The sequence below is a fragment of the Rhinolophus sinicus genome, linkage group LG06 (genome assembly GCF_036562045.2).
Source record: "Rhinolophus sinicus isolate RSC01 linkage group LG06, ASM3656204v1, whole genome shotgun sequence".
Taxonomy (NCBI): Eukaryota; Metazoa; Chordata; class Mammalia; order Chiroptera; family Rhinolophidae; genus Rhinolophus; species Rhinolophus sinicus.
The window spans coordinates 122,025,615-122,048,507 of NC_133756.1; the positions used below are offsets into that span (position 1 = coordinate 122,025,615).

General features: G+C 37.9%; 3 protein-coding genes and 1 long non-coding RNA gene across 4 annotated transcripts; all 4 read right to left on the reverse strand.

Annotated features, from left to right (window-relative positions):
• Positions 1-4,302: 4,302 nt before the first annotated feature.
• Positions 4,303-5,684, reverse strand: LOC109436930 (hemoglobin subunit beta). The gene is made up of 3 exons (XM_019715810.2): positions 5,528-5,684; positions 5,173-5,395; positions 4,303-4,562 (listed from the first exon to the last, which is right to left on the reverse strand). The coding sequence occupies exons 1-3, from the start codon at positions 5,617-5,619 to the stop codon at positions 4,434-4,436; spliced, it is 444 nt and encodes a 147-aa protein (XP_019571369.2). The 5' UTR covers positions 5,620-5,684; the 3' UTR covers positions 4,303-4,433.
• Positions 5,685-6,032: 348 nt separating this feature from the next.
• LOC141572226 (uncharacterized) lies at positions 6,033-8,420 on the reverse strand. Its single transcript, XR_012497493.1, has 4 exons — positions 8,216-8,420; positions 7,037-7,115; positions 6,442-6,515; positions 6,033-6,185 (listed from the first exon to the last, which is right to left on the reverse strand). It is a non-coding gene; the product is annotated as an uncharacterized LOC141572226 (long non-coding RNA).
• Positions 8,421-11,813: 3,393 nt separating this feature from the next.
• LOC109436980 (hemoglobin subunit beta) lies at positions 11,814-13,546 on the reverse strand. Its single transcript, XM_019715866.2, has 3 exons — positions 13,390-13,546; positions 13,036-13,258; positions 11,814-12,069 (listed from the first exon to the last, which is right to left on the reverse strand). The coding sequence occupies exons 1-3, from the start codon at positions 13,479-13,481 to the stop codon at positions 11,941-11,943; spliced, it is 444 nt and encodes a 147-aa protein (XP_019571425.2). The 5' UTR covers positions 13,482-13,546; the 3' UTR covers positions 11,814-11,940.
• Positions 13,547-17,822: 4,276 nt separating this feature from the next.
• On the reverse strand, positions 17,823-19,299 carry LOC109436981 (hemoglobin subunit epsilon-4). The gene is made up of 3 exons (XM_019715867.2): positions 19,208-19,299; positions 18,870-19,092; positions 17,823-18,003 (listed from the first exon to the last, which is right to left on the reverse strand). Exons 1-3 carry the CDS (start codon positions 19,297-19,299, stop codon positions 17,875-17,877), a joined length of 444 nt encoding a protein of 147 aa, XP_019571426.1. The 3' UTR covers positions 17,823-17,874.
• Between the last annotated feature and the right edge of the window lie 3,594 nt (positions 19,300-22,893).

Consider the following 22,893-nt stretch of genomic DNA (forward strand, 5'->3'; position numbering starts at 1 on the left):
GAATATTGTATGTTAAATGTAATTAAATATTAAAAATATATTTTAAAAGAATTTGTCATTTAGAGTACAGATCCATTCTAAATGTACATGAAAGGATAATTTAGAAAAAGCACATCAGATATTTAATCATACTGCAAAATCATAGTTAATTTTTTAAATTAAAATAAATATTATACTGGTGGAAGAATCAACAAACAGAACAATGGAACATACAGAGAGTTTGGAAATAGACCACTGTATCTATGGGATCCTGAGTCATGGCAAGGATGACATCACAAAACAAAAGAATAAATTGATTAGTAGATGATATTTTGAAAAACCATTAATGACTTGAAAAAAATGTGAAGCTGTATTTCTATCACCCTGCATATACAAAAAGAATTTCATGTAAAGTACATACTTCAAAATTAAAGTAAATCGACAACGCAATGTTAAGGGAAAAATCTTTGTGTTTAAATATTAGGGGAAGAAATCTTCAATCAGTTTTTCAGGTACAAGTAATGAGAAGAATTAAGCATTTCAGCTCAATACAACAGACAGAGTTAGTATACAGATTACAATGGAGAAAAACATTTTTAACATTTAAAGACAGTTGAAAAGAAATGTTGAAATTTATCATGAGATAGGAAAATAATTAAAAATTGAACAAAATATATGAATAAGTAATTCGTACAAAGAGTGAATTGCCTAGAAGATAATTAATGATTCTTAAATAAAGTAGTAATTATATAAATATCAATTTTAAGAAGAGGTGATATTAGTTTGAACTCATAATGACAAAACATTAGAAAGTTGAATAAAATCAAATGTTGAATAGAAATGCTAATAGAAATATAAATTGTATATGTAATTCGTGAAAGCTGTCCACCAATAGTTACAAATTAAATATTAATAAATTTTATGACCAAGCAGTGCCACCTATGTTTATATAACTCAAGCTATTTGGTCTCCTAAGAGAATGCACTGAAATATGTTCATTTTATTGCTGCTCATGAAACATCAGTATGAAAATGGGAGACAACCTCACTATCCATCACAAGGGGAAAGGCTAAGTAAAATGTAATAAATGAATATTACTTTTGCAGCTTTGAGAAACAATCAACTGGGTTCTCATTTAATATATTGAGTGAGAAAGGCAAACAAAAATGAGATTTTATGAGGAAATACAATTTGTGTAAATTAAAATACATACAATCATTGTGTATTTTGCAAGAGTACATGAACAGTGTTTAAGTATATCCTTCGCAAAATGGGATAATAATGTAAGAATGAAGTATAAAGGAGAAAATAAAATAAAAACTTTTTTTTGGAGTGGTGTTGATAATCTGTCATAAACTGAAAAGTATAATGAACTCAACTCTGTGCTTGAATTTCAAAATTATTACCATCATTGAAACAAAAACAAAAAAGGAAGTAGTAACCCAAACTAGATTTCTGTTTGGGTATGAGAGTGCAAAAAAGACACCTCTCTCGCTTTGCCTAGCATGTGAACAAGTTGAAAAAATCTGTCAAATTTATAGTCATACAGAGGAACAACTGTTGATTCAAAGAGTGGTAAATAAAATCTACCCTACTTTTATTGTTGATTAAGCCTTTCACTACTGCTTTATTGTTTTCTAATTCTAATTGGGTTTTTGTGACCTATTACACTGCGCACTTTAACTGACGAAAAATCTGCTGTATGCCAGGTTGTCAGTTATCAATGCATTTATTGCCTCTCAATTCCAACTTCACTCTTAATTGCCCATTCTATGATAATGAAGGTAAACTTGATAATTCTCCTTTCTCAGTTGGCCCATTATTTTTTGTCAGTAGAGTGTGCTGGACAGGCACTAGAGGAGGAAGGGAATTCTCTTCCTAGTTCTCTAGGCAGGATCCTGCAATAATCTCTGTCTCTATGGCAAGGTGCTCAGCTTCTAGCAGCACACTTGGCTTTGCGGCAGAGTGTTTCAGTGTAGCACCTCTTGTGAATGGCTCCCTTTTACACTCACTTGGGTGGCTTTGCAGTAGAGTGTTGTTCTTCTGGAATTTTCCCATGAATCACTTCTCCTCTTACACCCACAGGCAGTTTCATAGGAAGATCTGAGGTTCAGTTCCCTCACATGGTGACCACTGTTGGCACCTTAGGGAACAGAGTCTCAATAAGTGATGCTGGCATGGTACCTCACAATGGATGGCTTCTTAAGCATCTCCCCTTGGGCAGCTTTGCAGCCTCAAAAATTGTTCAACCTTCTGTTGAGTCTTGAACATGCTCTCTCTCAAGAGGTATGGATATCAGTCCCAGGAGAAAGACCTCTCCCAATTTGTTACTCAATCGATTGCTATATCTCAAAACTACTGCATAGGAACAGTGACTACTCCCTGTGTCTTTTATTTTTATATTTTAAAAGTCTTCTTTACTCCTTATTGACTATTTCCATTTCTCCAATCTCCAGTTAGAGTTAACAATTATTTATAATTAAATTTCTATTTCTAAATCGTTGTATGGTTTCACCACATTCATATCCAGGAAGTGATTGATACACTAATTAGATCCTGACTGATACACTCAGCTGAGGCTATTCAATGATGATCACATCACACAGATTCCTGAATATGAGAGGTTGGGGAGCATGGATAGCACTAGCCTAGGAATATGATTTCTGGCTATGGTTTTTCTCTTTGAGACAACTCTTTCAGGCATTATCATCAATATTATTAACAATACCACTCTACCCTTATGCATTATTTATAATAATTATAAAAAAAACACTATTTAGATTACATTGCTATGCCATGTGTCAGGCATTGTAAAATGTCAGATATTGCAATAAACGTTTTTTACACTTTATCTCACTTAATCCTTGCAATCACACCATAAGAAAGATATATATCATTTTGGGTATTTTAGGCAAGAAAAATGAGGTTCAGGAAACATAAGTGATTTCCATAAGCTCAGAGCTCATAAGAGGTAATGTTGTTTTCAATACAAGCTGTCTGATTTCAAAGCTTATGTTCTAAACTGTTATTCTATGCCATCTCACCTGTCACTTCTCAGTACAAGCATCTCTTATGCATAATGCATAATAGAGAGATTGTATTCTCTCATTTATGGATTTTTAATTTTAAACATATCCACCATAGTGTTCACCAAAGTTCATGATCATATCCTATCCTGTCCTATCCTATCCTGCCCTACCCTATATCCTTGCAGGCAATTTTGCTTCAATTATCTTTTCTACTTACTTGAAATTCTCAGAATACCAAATTCATAACTGTATTCCTCAGTGATTTGGCATATGCTAATCTCCCTTTCCATTATTTTTTCTTATTTTTTCTTCTCTTTCTGACAAATATCTACTTATCCTTATGATTCATTTCACGTTTAGGACTTCATCCTCTGATCTCATAAAATGTTGTACACACTCATTTATAGTCATTTGTTGGATGCCTTAGTTTCAGGATCTTCTTAACTAGATTTAGAACTGGGGTTTAGGAGGAGAGAAGAACCATTCCAAGTTTATATTTTACTTCCAGAACCTAGCATCCACATAAGTGGCTATTAATTGAGGAAATAAAATTAGAGAGTGCTGCTGATGGTAACACTATGCAAATGACTACACAGGCAGAGAAGCCATCAGATGCAGGATAAAAAAGAGAACAGAACTCAGGTCACTTTCTGGATATGAACGCACAACATCCTGAGGAGAATGGGATTCTTTTGGTGTAAGCCCATAACAGGATTTCAAGACAGCAGTGAAGACCAAGCCACAAAACAGCCCTCAGTTTTATATTTATCACAATATTAGCAGCCTCCTCCTTCTAAACACAGATTAAAAGTCTCAAGGGAAGAGGCAGTGAAACTAGTGGCACCTGCTTTCCTTCCAACCCTCTATGGATGACAGAGGGAACTAGCATAAGAGTGGTTGGGGAGGAGCAACGGGGATCGCAAAACATAAGGAAACCTCAGCAGAACAGGAGAATCTTTAGGCAAAAGAACTTAGTGCACACAGGGCTGTGAGGTTCTGGACAACTGAAGAAAGAGAAGACGTCTATAAGGCTAAACAAAATAGTTGATTTAAATAAAATATAGCAAAAATATAAACCCCAAATGAATCCTTTTCTGAGGGAAATGAAGAATAGGCAGCAGGGTCTACTTCCACATATATTAACTATTTACAACCTCTCTTCTCATGGAGTCCAAGATATAGATATATTTTCCTGAAGTCTGCACCTAGCCTCTCATTTCTTTATGTCTTAACGGCCTTGACCTCTCATGTGCCCACCTGAGTAAGAGACACAGAAATGATTTAAAAACACCAATGCAGTGCAAATAAATGCTCTTTATTAGGCAGAAACCAGATGCCCAAACCCTTCAAAAAATTCCCATGTGGGGAATTTGTTGTTAGGCTCTGGGGCGAAAAGGGCCCTTCCTGGAAAGCAGAAAAGGAAGCTTAGTGGTACTTGTGAGCCAGGGCAGTGGCCACACCAACCACCACCTTCTGATAGGCAGCCTGCACCTGCGGGGTGAATTCCTTGCCAAAGTTGCGAGCCAGCACACACACCAGCACGTTGCCCAGGAGCTGTGGAGAAGAGACAAGAGACATGGTCATGGTTAGCAGCCAGGGCCCAGCTTGGGCTCAGAATACTCCAGGCTCATCCCAAGCTGTGCCCCTAGAACTTAAGCAGAAAAATAGCTGGACCTTAGATGTTACTGTTGGTGCAAATCCACTCATATCAGCCTGAATTTTTACTTAGTAACATTGCTCGCTTTCTGCCTTAATCCAGAATTTGTTATCATTGTTATTCTTTAGAACCATGCCAAGCAGCAATAACACATTTTATCCTCCTTGCTTTGAAAGGAGGAGATAAAGGAAAGAAAGTATTAGATAATTTTCAGTGGATTAAAAGAAGAAAATTGTTTAAATTAAACACTCAAAATAAAAAGTTTAGAAATAAAGAGGAGACGTTGCAAAGAACAAAGAGAAAAACAAGGATGAATAAGAGGAAACAATGGTTGTGAACAAAGAGGGCAGAATAAACTACAGGGCCCTGCAGAATCCAGAAGGATGCAACCAGAGTACCTGGTGCCCATTCTAAACTGCGTCCTGACATCTATGCCCTGTCCCTATGGCATGAGCGTGACTATAAAAAGGAAGAAGAGGGTGAACATCGAGGGCCCCAGAGACTCACCCTGAAGTTCTCAGGATCCACGTGAAGCTTGTCACAGTGCAGCTCACTCAGCTTAGCAAAGGTGCCCTTGAGGTTGTCGAGATTCTTCAGACCCTCACTGAAGGAGTCTAGCACTTTCTTGCCATGAGCCTTCACCTTAGCATTGCCCATAACAGCAGAAGCAGAGGACAGGTCCCCAAAGGAGTCAAAGAACCTCTGAGTCCAGGGGTAGACCACCAGCAGCCTAAGGGGGAACACAGCACAGAGGACAGAGGGAGTCAGTGCCTGGAAGAAACACAGGGGACTGCTCTGTCCCCACAACACCCAGCTGCCATTCACTCTTCTTACAAGCCTGCCTTGGAACCTGGATACCAACCTGCCCAGGGCCTCACCACCAACTTCATCCACGTTCACCTTGCCCCACAGGGCGGTGACGTAACCCTTCTCTTCACCAGTCAGATGCACCATGATGTCTGTTTGTGTGGTTGCTGGTAAACACGGTTGTGTCAGAAGCAAGTGTAAGTAGCAGCTGGCCCTGCTCTTCCTTTTATGCCCAGCCCTGGCCCTGCCCTCCCTGCTCCTGTGAGCAGATTGGTCCAGACCAGGGTGTGGTTCTGCCGGGTGAGGCCTGAATGATGATAGCCATACCCGTCCTAGTCAGTTCTCGCACTGGCTTATGAATCTGACTCCAGACCCTCAGCCTTCTCTCACTAGATATATCCCAGCAGTATAAATTGCTACTTAAAATCATCCTCTTTGGAAATTTCACTTGTATCTTTTTTTCTTTTTTTTTTAAGAATCACAGCCTGGTAATCTCTTAGAGATTGCCTCTTCAGTTTTCTTATTCCACAAATGAAGAATCCAAGTTCCAGAAAGTGGAAGGGATGTGCCCACTGCGGTTCAACTTACGAGTATATGGATGGCTCTCCTCCTGTGTCTTCAGAGTACACAAAATATTTACAGCGACAGCAGGGATGAAACTTCTGCCCCAGTTCTAAGTATGTCTTTCTTTTCTTGGTTTGGATTAAATCCTTCTGGTAAGAAAATATATACTCATTCTTTTTTTTTTTTCTTAATTTAGTCACATAACCAAATAAATAATGATCAAAAATAGAATAAATATGAATCAAGAATGTCCTGAGAAGTAGTTACCCTGTTATTTTGGGGGGATCCACAGATGGAAACATGTACAGACCTCTCAATTTTGTAAGAAATAAAAAAAAGTGAAAAATCAACAACAACCCAAAGTCATTAGTAACCGTGAGGGAAGCAATGTTTTCAAAGACTCACCAAGGACATATAATTTGTTTCTTCCTGGACCAATCTTGGAAAGTGTCTGGCAGAACCAAGAAGCTTCTCTGTGACTTAAAAGAAAGGATAGGAAAGGGGAAAGGTATTCCAGCCTTGGTTCATATTATTTTATTTTTTTTTCCCTTAAGCCACTAAGAATGCTCTGTGCATAATCATTTCTTTGATTCAAATTCATCACCCATAATTTCATTTTCTATATATATTTTGTTTATTTAAACCTTCTTTTGCTAACATTTACTATTCTATCCCTACAGCTTTTCCAATACCCACCCCACACACACACTCCACTGAGTTCTTTCCCCCCATGTAATAAATTCTGTTCACTTCTCAGACTAAGGGCAAAAATATGAAGTATAGAATTCTGCTCCTTGCTATTAAATGATGCAATAATAAGATCAAAAGCAGCAAGTAGTCCTGCACTCAGCGTAGGATCCCCAAGTTCCCTGAAGGCCTGCTAGTTATTTTCTCTCTTTTTCATCATCTCTACTTCCTGCATCTTTTCCCCTTCCTGAATTTCCATTTCCTTTTAGTAAGGAAAGGGCCATACATTTTTTACTTTCCATGTTTCTCCCACCTTACAATCTTCCTTTGATTCAGGTGCCCCGATGTCTAGAATCACCTTTCTCGCTCTTCTGCCATCACTGGCAACAAACCTGTAACAGAAATCTCTTATCATTTCAGCTGTAATACTCTGAGACTCCAACTACAAAAACATTTTTAGGAGAACCAGAAGAAAAGGACTTTCCTATTTCTAGTTGTTCCAATTAAATTCATAAAAATCCTACTTCCCTTCCTCCATTCCCCAAAGTACTTTCTCCATTATTGCTAGAGAAATAAAGATTCCTCACCCCCTTTACCTGTCCCAAGCCTCAGCAAGTACTTGTGAACAAACTCACTATGATTATTCTCAAATATGTGGGAAAGGCTTGGCTCTTGTCTGGCTATCTGGAAGTTAGGTCAGAATTACATTCCCATAAAAGATTATAGGTGTAAAGGGATAGAATTTAAATATTTTCTATTTATTTGCATTCTTCTCTAAAACCCTGAAGCCAAGAAGATCTTACTTTGGTCTAACACTGGGGAAAGATTCCACATATTGACTTTTAGGAAAAGAGGTCTTTCAAATATTTTAAATGTTAAAAAAAACAACAACAAAACACCATTTGGTTTGACCTTTATATTTTGAGTTTTGTTTCATTAAATTTGAACCTCTGTTAGCTTCATTGTTGTTTTACATTCAGATTGTTTTCAAAACATTATTTCAAGCTCCTGATATCAGAAGTCAAGCATATGTATATAAAAGGAGAGCTTCTAGGGAAAGTTTGTCTTTTGCAGAAATTCTGTGTCACAGAAAATTCACAGATCTTACTAAATAATAATATAGAATACATTTATATTTTGCTGTAAATAGCCACATTGTCAAGGCTACAGCTTTGGCATCTAGATTGACAGAAATTAGCCCATAATTAAAGACTTCCTTTACATTTCCTGTTCTCAGAAGTGGTTTCCCTAAGTTTTTCTATTGCATCTTCTACCTTAAGCCTTCTTTGGACATGAATGACCTATGGGCCACTCTTTTGTACTGGCCATGACCACAGCTACCATTATCCTCGTTTCAGGACAGAAGTCACTGCACTCTTTCATCGTTGCTACTTAGTATGACTGAAGAGTTAAACAGACTTTTCCTTCTATTACCTGTAACCCTGCAGAGACAATGCTGCAAGCTGTAATAAGACATGAAAAGCTGACATACCAGAGAAAAATAAGGAAGAATGAATGTGGTTTTATTCAGAGCCTCAATTTCAAATCCAGATCAGCATTCAAAGGTTCTGGAAAGCTTCTTAGGCCCACTGCCATCTTCACTATTATGAGCTTACTTCTACCCTGTGAAGGGTACCACAGGATATCTGCTTTACTTCCAGCCCCACTGAGCACTAAACACACACACACACACACACACACACACACACACACACACACTCCCCAAGAGAGACAGAAGTTTTCTTACTTTACTCATCTGTCGGGTTTACCAAATTCATAGTGTTCTATACCAGAATGGGCTTAGTTTGAGTATGATTAAGAGGCTAAGTATTACCTTCCTTCAAGAAAATTATGACATTCACCCAGAGATGTATGGTTTGTTGTTCATTCTAAAAATTACACTCAACTAGAACACTTTTGTACATGCTCTAGTGCTCAATTTAAAATTCCCCAAGAAGACCATTTCAGCAACATAACCTGTATTTTTCTCAGTGGAACAGTTATTTTTTACTCTTCTCCCCTACATGTACAATCTCTTGGTTACCTCAGTTTAGCATCCATTCAAAAATTAAATTAAATTTAAAAAAATTAAATGAAGTAAAATTGCTACAAAAAGAACAGAACTCATAGAAACAAAGAACATAAACACAGAATGGTTTAGGAATAGGATAGTTTAACTCATTTTTTAAAAGTCATATTTCTCTGTAAAAAGCAATAAATTCAGTATAGCCATAACAATAATGTTTCAGTCTGTAACTTTCACATTAATATTTCCTCCATTGGTTTCAGGTTTTTATTCAGAATTAACCGTTTGTTTTTTTTAATCTCACTAAGTGGGCCATGATGTTGATTTATGGAGAGCAAATGGACAGTCTCTCCCAAGTTAAATTTGAAACTGTACATGTTTAGAAGTAAAATCTTGGCTTCAGTATGGGCACTCTTTACAAATATATAAAGCATTAATTCATAAGGCCAAACATCCAGGGTACTGCTCTGAGGCTCAAGAGATGGATCATCTAGAATACTATGCTAAATTCCCTTGACATTAAATTATGTTATCTTGAAATATTTGTAGAATTTAATTCACAATATTAGTTTGCTTTCTTTCTTTCTCCTCCCTTCCCCTCCCCTTCTCCTCTCTTCTCCTCTCCTCTCGTCTCCTTTCCCCTTCTCTGTCTCTCTCTCTGTCCCCCCTCTCTTTCTTACCCTGCCTCCTCTTTCTTTCCATCTTTCTTCCTCTCACACAAATACCCCATTTTCATTAAAACATATTGAATATAATCTATAAAGCAACATGATAGGGAGGAAATAGAAATAACCATAGGGTAAGTTATCAAATAAAATCTTAAGGGATTAATTCTACTCCTAGACTTTTACAGAAGCTCTGCTCTAACAAAGAATGAGAATATAATAAGTTGCCAAATCTCTTTCTATCCCTCAACCTACTCACTCTCAATGTGAGTAGTACTCGCTTGCCTAGTATATTATAATTGTGCTTGATGCAAGTCCCATATGTTCTATCGAATTCTTCAGTATTGCAATTTTTTAGACCTAAATTCTTGTCTAGATTCATTAGCTAGCTCCAGAGTTGACAGAATAAAAGAGGGTAGAGAAAGCCTTTATATATTTTTGTTCTTTTCATAATCATTTGGAGGAAAGAAGGGTACTTTGTTTCGCCCTTTCCAATCCATGAAACCCACAGTGTCTCTTAACCTCTTTCAAATCCCCTGTAAGTCTCTTCTTGTCTGAATATCTGATTTTTACAGAGACATTTTGTGGTCAGGAGTGTGAAAACAATCTCCCTCACATTTCCCTGCTTCTGGGATATAAGCCTGTGATTCTTAAAGATCCTATTCAGATATAAAGAGCTCTCAGTGTCTACTGTGTACAATGAAGAAAAAAATGATATAAAAAGTCTCTGCCCTCAGGCAATTCAAAATGTAGTGCTGAAACCATGAATTGTAGTGCATTGTCTATATCCTGGTAATATAGGCAGAGTTATTATGAAAACACTTTCAAACAGTTTCTGATTATGATAGTCAAGTCTAAAATTAATTAACAGGAACATGATATAGATTTAAAGAAATGCATACAAGTTAGAAGCTTCTACTCACTTATATGTGGAATCTAAAGAAAAGAATAACTGAATGAACTAATCAGAAATAATCTCAGAGACATAGAGGAAAAACTGAGGGTTGCTAGATGGGAAGGGGGGTGGGAATAAGGGAAAAGGTGAGGGGATTAGAAAGCATAATCACTAACCACAAGATTGCCACGGGGATATGAAAGTCAATTTGGGGAATGTAATCAGTAATGTAAAGATTTTGTAGGGTATCCAATGGACACGTGTCCCGTCAGGGAGACCACCTCAGGGATGATGTGGATGCCTGATCACTGCACTGTACACCTGAAGCTGAAGCTGAACAATAATGAATGTCAACTACAAGTTTATATATATATATATATATATATATATATATATATATATATACATATACATATACACATATATAGTTACAAGAAGTGGAGTACAGCGTTAGGAATTGAGAGAGTGGAAATGTAATGGCTGTGTGCGATGTCAGAGGGGTAGTAAATGGGAGGAGGGGATTTATCACTGTGTAAGGGATACAAATGACAAATGTTTAACTATTACATTGTTTTGTACACCTAAAACTAATTAAAAAATAAAGAAGCTTCTAGAAATCCTTCAAAGATATTTTACTACCTATAATCGGAAAACAAAAGTCTGATCAGTACTTTACATTGTATATTATAGCATTAATACCCAAGGAATTCTGTGCAATGGTCAGAATTGTCCTTTGGTCTCGGGAATTTTAAAACAAGGAATAATTATCCATTAATTCACTTATTTCATTTAATAAATATTTGCTTATGTCTATGTAGGAACTTAAGGCACAGTAGTCATGTAGGATACTATAAAACAGGCACAAATGTTTATACAGCATGGAGAATGAGTGTGATAAATAAAAAGAAATGTGGAAAATGGGGCGGGGGTGGAAAAATTTTCTTACGCAATATTGAAAAGTTCATTGAAGCCAGGGTCACCAGTGATATTCAAGCTTAAACTTTGCCTGAAGGGGAGGGAACAGGAACTAGTTTTAGAGGTGTTTTGGGACAAGTGAGAGAGGGAGGTTATTCCTTAGAGCAGGAATACTTAATGGAATATAATATTATGGGCTACAATGTGCAGGCAAAGGAAGTAGAAAAAAAGAAAACATAACAGTGTCTTGAACAACAATTATGTCTCTAATTGAGCACATTATATTTTGAGTAATTGTAGAAAATATATCAGAGCATTAGACTGAAGACCATATCATTGGTTTGAGGTTCCCCACAGAACCCCTGTTATGCCTGTATTGTCTCTATATGTCAACCCTTCTTGACAATTCCTATGCTTTGGAGGTAGAGGTATCATCATTAGTGAATGTGTTTGACCCCTTTCCTTTTCTCATTTCCCTTGACCTCTTTCTATAAGACACAAGATCTCCACATGTGCAGGTCCTCAGAGAATTTACCATAACCCCTGAGGGAAAAAAATAATAATAAAATAAGTGAAATGAATCAAGAAGTTGAGCTGAAAGTTCTTTATTAGGCAGAAGACATACCCTTGAGGGTGGGCATTATTTCCCCAAGTTCAAAAGATGGAATCTAGGGAAACAGGGTCTTCCAATAGTAACCAGGAAACAGGCCAGGATCTCAGTGGTACTTGTGAGCCAGGGCAGTGGCCACACCAGCCACCACCTTCTGATAGGCAGCCTGCACCTGCGGGGTGAATTCCTTGCCAAAGTTGCGAGCCAGCACACACACCAGCACGTTGCCCAGGAGCTGTGGGGAAGAGATAAGAGACATGGTCATGGTTAGCAGCCAGGGCCCAGCTTGGACTCAGAATACTCCAGGCTCATTCCAAGCTGTGCCCCTAGAACTTAAGCAGTTACCCAGCAGTTGCAGGAATGGGGTAAATAAACATATATACATGATTAACAGAGAAATCAAGCTTGGCTTCTGAGAAAGGGGGTAACAAAATCATTTTCTTTTGCCGATACTTGAGGCCAAATTTATCCTCAGGTTATCCCCACCAGCATAAATGAGTAAATATATATGCATTTATGTTATATATACTATATATATACATATATACATATATACACATACAATATGTGCATATATAATATAATATAAATACATAAAATGTATATATACTATATATTTGTATATTTTATCATATATTATATACTAATTATTGATTAATTAATGAGAGGATGGGCTGTCTTTTAGCAGCTATTGCTACTCTACTTCCTACTTCTGGTCTTATCATGCTCAAATATTCCCTTTCCTTTTCTTTCCATTGAGTCTTGACTCTATAAAGCTCTGATTACTTTTTAATTTTGAAATTAGTTGGAGCCTCTAGAATCATATCCTGTGCCCTTTTTTTTTGAGGCACATTTACAATCCCCATGTGGAAGATTTTTCCAAGGGTAGAAGTAGCAGGTGAGAGCTGGTATATGTAATTTGGGTACTAGGTAGGGAAAAGGAAATTAGGGGGGGAGAAGAGAGAGAAGTAAAAGATAACACATTAAATAAACAGCTTAATTTAAAAAGCAAAGTTGTGAGAAAGGAAACAATATGGAATGTTGAAAGAAAAAATAGAGAACTATATATATTTTGAAAAGCATTAAATGATGACACATAGTAAAGTAAAAAGGAACATGGAAAAAGAACATGCAGGGGAAAAAACCAGAGTGAAAGACTGACTAGAAAGTGAAAAGAAAATAGTGGAACATCTAGACTCACCCTGAAGTTCTCAGGATCCACGTGAAGCTTGTCACAGTGCAGCTCACTCAGCTTAGCAAAGGTGCCCTTGAGGTTGTCGAGATTCTTCAGACCATTACTGAAGGAGTCTAGCACTTTCTTGCCATGAGCCTTCACCTTAGCATTGCCCATAACAGCAGAAGCAGAGGACAGGTCCCCAAAGGAGTCAAAGAACCTCTGAGTCCAGGGGTAGACCACCAGCAGCCTAAGGGGGAACACAGCACAGAGGACAGAGGGAGTCAGTGCCTGGAAGAAACACAGGGGACTGCTCTGTCCCCACACATCCAGCTGCCATACACTCTTCTTACAAGCCTGCCTTGGAACCTGGATACCAACCTGCCCAGGGCCTCACCACCAACTTCGTCCACGTTCACCTTGCCCCACAGGCCGGTGACGTAACCCTTCTCTTCACCAGTCAGATGCACCATGATGTCTGTTCGTGTGGTTGCTAGTGAACACGGCTGTGTCAGAAGCAAGTGTAAGTAGCAGCTGGCCCTGCTCTTCCTTTTATGCCCAGCCCTGGCCCTGCCCTCCCTGCTCCTGTGAGCAGATTGGCCCAGGACATCGCAAAAGTTCACTGGTTTGTGAGAATATAAAATGCACCCTCATTTTCAGTTCCCTTTAAAAGGTCTTGAAATTGGCTGGTCTAGGTCTTGAGTATCTTGACTCAGAAACTTTGCTCTTCCTATACTTATTTCCTGACCACATCTCCTTCAGTAGTGGCTTCTACAAATATACATTTAGTCTCATTTATGCACAGATGTTTTAATCTGATATTGTGGAATGTATCTTAGTTTAACTCATCCAATTCTTTCATTTTGTAGATAAGAAAACTAAGTCCTAGAAAGCAGAATGTTTATCAAGTAGACTCTATATGGAACTTTTCTTTGTCACTAAAGATATTTATAAGTGGTTGGAATACATAAATATTTAGCCATAACTATAATTTCTCTTCTTTCTACATCTTCGGTAAATAACCCCATTCAGAAAACACTTTTTTTTTTTCATTCCTTCATTGAAATAAATGTCCATTGAAATAATGAAAGATAATCAATATTGTCTCTACCAACTACTGAAATGTGTTTGGGAGCATGAATTATAATGGGAACAATTTAATTAAAGATAAAGAAAAATACCTGAAACCTATAACATAGTTGTTTAAAACTATGAACTGACTAAAGAAAGAATGTAGAGAGATTGAAAAAAGATTTACCTTATTCAGCCACATTAAGTCTGACTGGGTTTCAGGGAAATTCCCCATCTGTGTCCCCAGGGAAAAAGTGGAGTTAGACCCAGGAATAAAGATTCAAAGAAAATTTCACTCTTTTCTCAATTCAAATAATACTACAGTTATATACAAACACATACCCACCAGTATAGTGGAAGGATGGAAGGAAGGAAAAAGGCAAGAAAGGGAGGAAGGGAGAAAGGGAGGGAGGAAGGGAGGTGGGGAGAGAGGGAGGAAGGTGGAGAGGGAGGGAGACTCTAACAGAAGGAAAGAACAAAATGAAAGAAGAAGAGAAGGAAAAAGAACATAAAGAAGATGAAAGGAGAAATTGAGAATTCCAAAATTTTCCAAAGATGTAGATTAACAAAGACATTTATACGATGCTAGTGAGAGTGTAAAATAGTTGAATGCTTCAGAAAATATTTTATAGTATCTACTAAAGCAGAATGTATGCCAAACCTCTGATCTAGTGATTATATTGTAGATATAAAGAAATGCATGCTTGTGTGTGTCCTAACAATGTCTAGGAATGCTTGAAACATTAATATGCATAAGAATCTCAAACTAGTAGCAACTTAAATGCTCCTCATTTGGTGGAATAAATGAATTATTGTTAGTAAAAGAATGAAATATTACACAGCAATTAAAAGAATCTACTACTGCTTCACATGCAACAATACAGATGAATTGTACAACATAATGTTGATTAAAAGTAACCAGAGACAGTAATTCAAACTATATGATTCATATATAGAAAGATGGACAATGTGACTTTAATTTAGATCACAATGGAGGAGGTATTACATGATAAAAAGGTACAGAGGAGCAATGAGTGATCTATAAACTATATTATAATTTTTCTTTAACCTGAAAGCCAACAAAAACTATTGAAAATTCAAGATAGTGGGTAGCATGATTTGATTTATATTTTTCAAGAAATATTCTGGCTTCAGTGTATAAATGAATTTTAGGAACAGGATAAATGAGGGACAAATAGGATGATATTATAGAGGAGTTGAAGTAAAAATGTCATCTCTATTTTCAGGTTTAAGCAATGAACAATGGGGAACAGAGAAGAAGGGTAAGTTAGTAGGAATTAGTTAAGAAAAGATCAGGAATTCAATCTTGGACATTTTGTATTTGATGAACTCTTGAGCAATCAAAAATGGGATACTAAGCAAATAGATTTATGGGTCTGGAGTTTGGAAAGAATACAATCAGGTCAAAAGGACACAATGAAACAGGGCACAGCGGAACAGATTGTAGTGCTACTGCTACCTTTTCAAAAATGACAGACAATGGACTTCACAAATATCTCCTTGAAATTTTAGAACTTATTTGTAAAGTAGGAATCATTATCCTATTTTATAAACGAGGAAATTAATTCTGAAAAAACATTAACTAAACTTTGCAAAGCGATGGGGATGTAATTTGATCTTTGTTAATCCCAAAGCCCTGGCTTTTCACTTCTATGCCAGGAAATGGGTACAGGAATTTGAGTTGACTACTGCAAAAGTGGCTGCGGTCTTTGCCAGCTCTAAACAACAGACTTCTAGGCATTTCCTGTTCTGTCAATAGAGTTCTTTTTTATCATTCACCAGACAAAGAACCTTGCTGTCGTCTGTGACCTCCACTCTCGATTTCACTACGTTCCCGGTCCTTCAGAATCTTTGCCACAAAGGTCCCTTACTTAATATTTTCTTAGGTTCATTACTCCTGTCAAGTTCATTCTTTTACCTATACTTCATTATAATCTCAGCAAACTCCTATGGCTATACCCAAGTTACACCCCATCTTGTTAGTTCTATACCCACACATGGATCAGTTTCCCATTAATTATATCCCTCTGATTTGCAAGAAACTTCACTAGTTCTTTTTGCTTCTAACAATAGCACTTTTTCCTGCTTTTACTGGTCTCTCTAGCAGCTTCTCTAATTTTATACCACCCCATTGCTTTTTTTTTTTTTTTTTAAGATTTTTATTGGGGAAGGGGAACAGGACTTTATTGGGGAACAGTGTGTACCTCCAGGACTTTTCCAAGTCAAGTTGTTGTCCCCCAATCCCAGCCTCAGAGGGCACAGCCCAGCTTCAGGTCCAGCCCCTTTGTTAGTTGCAGGGGGTGCAGCCCACCATCCCTTGTGGGAGTCGAGGAGTCGAACTGGCAAACTCGTGGTTGACAGCCCACACTCCAACCAACTGAGCTATCTAACCACCTGGGAGCTGAGCGGCAGCTCATTGACTTCACTGCAGTTGCAGAGGGCGCAGCTCGCTGACTCATGTGGGAATCGAATGGGCAGCCCCGCTGCCCAGAGCCCACGCTCTAATCTACTGAGCCACCCATCTGCCACCCACTGCTTAAAAAAAAAAAAAAGAAAGAAAGAAAGAAAAGGAAAAAAACTTTTCATTTGATATTTTATTTTGGAAACATAATCTGGCAAGTTGCACAAGTTTGTATTCATATTTTTTTCAATATATTATATGGAAACAATATAATTGTTGAATGAGTTCTTTGAATCTTAAATGCACACATTTGATTAATTCATATTTAGATGTATTGATTTGGGTAATTTTATACATGATTGCCTATTTAAGCAATATTTCATTAATCTTATTTTTTTTAAATTTATTGGGATGACATTGATTTGTAAAACTATATAGGTTTCAAGTATACGTTTCTATAATACATCATCTATATATTGCATTGTGTGTTCACCACATACTTCTTTTTTTATTAAATTTATTGGGGTGACAATGGTTAGTAAAATTACATAAGTTTCAAGTGTACGTTTCTATAATACATCACCTATATATCCCCCCACCCACTGCTTTTAAAGGGCCCATTTCTCTTCTATCACTGATTCACGGGTTTATCATTTTCTCATATAAATGACCTTTTATCTTCATCAAAGGCTTAATGTAATTAGAAGTATGTTCCATGTCACAGAACTAGCAGATAAAACAGATTCAAAACAAGGCTCTCAGTTCATCATATACTTTAGTGATGGTTCCTCCATTAATACCATTGAAGACACTAGGGAAAATTTTAGCGCATGACCCCTGACTGAGTCTGTGGAAAACCCCAAATTCACTGCACTACAGCAGATAATAATAATGTTTCTTATAGTAAGTAAAAATGAGCTCTATCTTGAGTTTATGCAAATAACAGCATACATAGGACCTATACTGTGAGCTCTAACAGGTCCCTACTCACAATCAAACATCTTCTTGCATGTCTGGAGAATACCTCTATTCCCCCACTTTTTCTAAAGACATTGTCCAACTCATGAATCTACTTTTTCTTCTTAGGAGTAACTACCTCATCAAATCCACTCTTATCTTGCAGAATCTCACAAGAGTCTCTTCTCTATCCTCCCAAACTCCCAATCTCCAATACTCCCATTCTTGTAGGAGTGCTTTCTTTTAGCTGAAGCAACATAATAGATAAAGAGAGAGAGATAAGACAAGGATATTCCTTATAGAGCATAATTTTTATTTTATTTTTATCATATAGGAGTTAATTCTAGAGGCAGGGCATTGTCCCCTAGTCTTCAGGAGATGAACTCCGGAGGCACGAACAGAGCTGGACAGGCAATTCAGTGGTACTTGTAGGCCAGAGCATTAGCCACAGCAGTTGTCAGCTTCTGCCAGGCAGCCTGCATCTGTGGGGTAAACTCCCTGTTGAACTGGGTTGCCAAGACAATCACTATCATGTTGCCAAGGAGCTGGGGAAAGAGTGAGGAGAAAAAGAAAAATAGTACAGAGTAAAGCTGGCCTTTGCAATAGACACAACACACGTTTCCTTCCTGATAAGAGCCTAAGCAACTTTCAGGGTCCTGCTCCCACAAAAGTACATCATTATGGACTTCACATTGGCTTCAGTGTGACTCCCAGCCATGTACCTCCTGTTGGGCTCTATTCTTCTCCCACTTGCCCTGCCAACTCATGACCCCAAAACATTGCTATGAATTGCTTCTCTCCTTTAGAGACTCTGTCTTTTTTAAAAGTAGAATTATAGTACTGCAAGGGACCTTAATGCATGCAGTCTAAGTCTCCAGATATTATATATATTCAAATTATTTGGACACTTGTGACAAACAGTTCTATGCCTTGTATACAAGAGCATTTAATCACTGCTAATGGTAGGGGTGGGACACAATCACCCATTAAAAAGATTGCTTTCACTTTGCCCTGCTTAGTCCTGGTTGTACCTTTAAGAACCATACAGACATATATTCATCCATTTTTATAGAAATTTTCAGTTAGCAAAAGCAAGCTGTTTTCTCCCTGGCTTAATTTGTATTCTCTAGGCCAAAATCATTTAGCTCGATTTTGGCCAGTGCTCTTCATAACATGTATTGTTTCAGTAATATCAGATGGCCAGTGGTCTCTACAAGTCACGGTAATTACTCTAGTTGGTCTTACCTGTAACCTTTGAAACAATCTAACAACCAAAATCTAGCCTTTTCCTGAAATATTACTTTCCCAAAATACCTCTATAGGATAAGACTAAGTGCCTGTGTTTCTTAACGTATAGAGGACACAAATATCTAAGATTAAAGAAGAAAACACAAGCATGTCCTGAACTCACCTTAAAGTTCTCAGGATCCACATGCAGCCTGTCACAGTGCAGCTCACTCAGGTGAGAAAAGGTGCCCTTGAGGTCATCCATATGCTTAACAGCATTTCCGAAGGAGTTCAGCACCTTCTTGCCATGGGCCTTGACCTTGGGGTTGCCCATTATTGCGGTTTCAGAGGATAAGTTCCCAAAACTGTCAAAGAACCTCTGGGTCCAAGGGTAGACAACTAGGAGCCTATGGGATGAACACAGACCAGATAAGAAGTTTGGGTATATAAGAAAACTGACCAATCCCTCTTTCAGGAACACCTTCTGCCTTTCTGCTCCCTGCCCTGGCCACCAGTGCCTACCTTCCCAGAATCTCGCCTCCGACAACCTCCACATTCACCTTGGCCCACAGGTTAGCAACAGCAGCCTTCTCCTCAGGAGTAAAATGCACCATGGTGTCTGAGAGCTTTCTGGTGATCACAGATGAGCCAGAAGCAAGTTTGTACTGCTGCTTCTCTGTGTGTCCTTTTATTCCTCATTTTTGGCCCCCAGGCCCTTGCTTCTCCCAATGAAATGAGACTATCGGTCAAGGGTGGATTGTCACCGCCAGGGTGGGGTTTGGACAAGGGAAGGTCAGCAAGATGGACATTTGTATAGCTGATAGTGTTGGGAGGCTCTATCAGGGGGACTCTGTTCTCTCCCCTATCATGTACTATGCAATTCATATCTCAAGCTCTCCACCACCACTATCCCTGGTAACCTACAGGCTGACCATGAGGCATGAATAGAATTAGGAAGGGGAAAAATTAGAAATCTGTTGGACATTGTGTCAGGTGTTTACATCATTCTGTTGTTCACTTAGGGTATAGAAGAAGCCACAATTCGACTTGGTTACCAATTTTTCTAAGGCTTAGATGAGGTTCATACTTTTATAATTCTTGTAAACAGGAAAAAAAACCCCAGTCCATCATCAGTTTAGAAAAAGGATAGATAAAAACTGGGTAATTTAGAGAATAATTGAGCATTATCTCGTTGTTGCTGATTTCTATTAATAATCTATCCACTTGTCTGAGCAAATTTTTTCACTCTGATTATATAGACAATGTCTCTGGACAATATCATGTATCTACTCATTTGGGTCATTTAGGTGTTGGGGAAAATAGGTGTTCCTGTATTCAGTGAAGGGAGTATTAGAAGACTCCATGGAAATACGTATGGATTAAAGGAATTGTCTCTAGCGTATACTGGATCCACACTCCCTTTGCTGTGTTTAACTTCTCTTCATATCTCCTCAGGCAGAGGCAATCTTCATTGTATGCCACACAGTACTGTCGCTGTGAGCAAAGGTACTTTGGTCTCAAGCATCTCAAACAAGCATTTATAGGACTAGATAGGACACACTTCCAGTGGGGAAAGGAATAGCCTATGTAATTTTTTTTTTTTCTCTCTCAGAGGTGATTGTCCCCACATTTTGAGTTCCAGCCTTGTTTGTTTGTTTGTTTCTCCCGGAGATCTATCTTACAAATAAAACCATATGGTTTAATAATCTCCATGTGTATTTACAGAGGTACTCTAAAATTTAAAGAGTTCAGCCCAATATTATTAGAGCCAAGTTTCTGGTTTTACAAAATAAATCCTTTCTGTCTATTTGATATAGTAATAGACTTTTACCTATTCATCTTGAAAAAGACTTAAATGTGAAATGTGGAAAAGAATTGCTAAGGTGCCAAAAGCTATTTTACCATGAAAGACTTGATTATCTGTGAGCTTTCAATCCCAAGCTGTACTGATGTGAGCACTTCAGTACAGAGATATAAAGAAAAGAGTTGAATAAATTCCAAAAGGAGTTGTTTCAAGAGCAGAGGTCAATGTCCATTTCTCCATCAGGAAAGATGTTGGTATTAAGAAAGAATGTAACTACAATGCCTTCCAGTGCTTTGACAAAACCTCAGATGTGTAGCTTTCTCGCCAAGTGTCTGTGATTTCATATTGTTGCAACAATTATAACCGTACGAGTTGCAGCTTTCTATAAGTTTGCTGTGGCTGAACCAAGGAAGAAGCTATAGTCAGATTTCTTCAGAAATTATGATTCCGTGAAAGATTTTGAGGAGATGAGGAAGGCTGGTATCACTCAGAGTGCAAAGTGATTTCAAAATGTAAAGAATTTCTTTATTTGATTTCCATGGAAATTTGTCAATGACCTGTGTTCCTGAACTATGAAACGTGAATATTTGGACGAAGGAATAGTTTCTCTTGATAAATAAACAATTAACAAATACTGTGGAGGGGAGGGGGGGAGAGAGAGAGAGAGAGAGAGAGAGAGAGAGAGAGAGAGAGAGAGAGAGAGAGATGAAATAAAGAAGGAAGAGAAAACTTTGACCACAGCAAGGAATCTTACTTATGGGCCCGAGCTAAGGGATTGGCTCAGGGCACTTGCTCTGTAACAGCCCTAATGCTCATCTCCAACAGTGTGCATACACTGAAATCCCTCAGACTCTTGCAATTCTGAATGTTGGTGAATTCTGAATAGCTGCCTCCTATCTTCTCAGGAAACCAGACAGTGATTCTGGCAGTTACCTCTAACTCTTGCTTTACTCTCACCCTTTCTAGATAACCACTTTCCAGAGCTTTTTGATTCTTTCTTGCTCATTGCTGTTTCACATCTTTAATTTATTTCCATGCTCACTGCTCCCAGTCATCTAGACGCGTATTACATCAATGCTAGATCATCATCACCGTCATCTAACAGTTTTCCAATTTTTAACCATATATTTAAAAATCCAGTATTTATCGAGGCCAATCATGTCAGGCATTGTGTTAAGCACTGGAAATCTTAGATGAACAAAACCGCTTATCAAGTCTCATGATGCTCACATTCTAGGGGGCAGAAGAGACTGACACTAATAATTAAACCAATAAATGAAGAAAAGAATTTCAGATGATATTATGTGACAGGAAGAAGATTCATCTGATGATATGGTAGCAAGTGACGACAGAAAGGCATTACAAGGTCAGAGTGAAATATGTTGAGGGAAGAGTGGAAGGAAGCAAAGTCAGAAACATGGTCCCAGGCCTTATTATTTGGGTTCCAGAGAGTACAGTGGATATTTTCTTCTAAGGCACGGGAAATAGTAAAGATTTGTAAACCTGGCATTAGTATGCTTTCTAATCTACTGAACATCCACAGGCAGGCTCCTCTTCCTAACTTCCATGTCTATTGCATTACACTCTTGCCTATAAATGGATATTAACCTGTAGTTATACAAAAACTCCTGAGATCTGTCCTTCCTAACTAATGACTGTATGCAATTTCTTTCCTTTTCCTTTTGATCTCATTGTGCTGATCTGTTGCCCTGAGCTGGCATCTGAGCGTCTTCTGTTTCGTTTCCCCCACATACATTGCCATCTCTCTGAGCAGTTTGTAATGATCTCTTTTCCTTGTAGTGCTGTAGCCAGTCACACACTTGGGAACTGCCTTTCCTGATGGCATGCAATCAGTTTAATCTAGGCAACTCTTACCACTTAAACCATAGAGTTCTTTAGCAAAGTCCAGGATTAATTCTTTGGAGTAGACTTTAAAAAGAGTTATTCCCTGCTCTGACCTCCAGCCCCTCCTATCCCTAATCTAGCCTCATAAGGTTTTGTAACAAACCAGCTGCTTTTAGAAAATATGTTCCCATAAGTAGAACAGAATTAGAATTTTTTCCTGGACCTTACCCTCTGAAGACCTGGGTTAATTTTTCTCTACCAAATCCCCACATTGATACTTTATCTCCATTCAGATTCTTTGCCTTCACCACTGAAGTTTTCACTCAGGACCACATAATTGTCTGGTTCTGAGGAGTTCTTGGGCCATGATGCCAGTTCTCCCATTAGAACTCTCCTACATCTTTAACTTGAAGAACTCCCAATATATGTGCCTTCTAAATTTATGTCCCAAGTTTATATTTCTCTTGCTACCCTGTTGTTTTATTTTATTATCAAAATCTCTACTTCATGCAAAAATTGAATGAGAAACTTGCACACGCACACACTCAGCTCAACATAT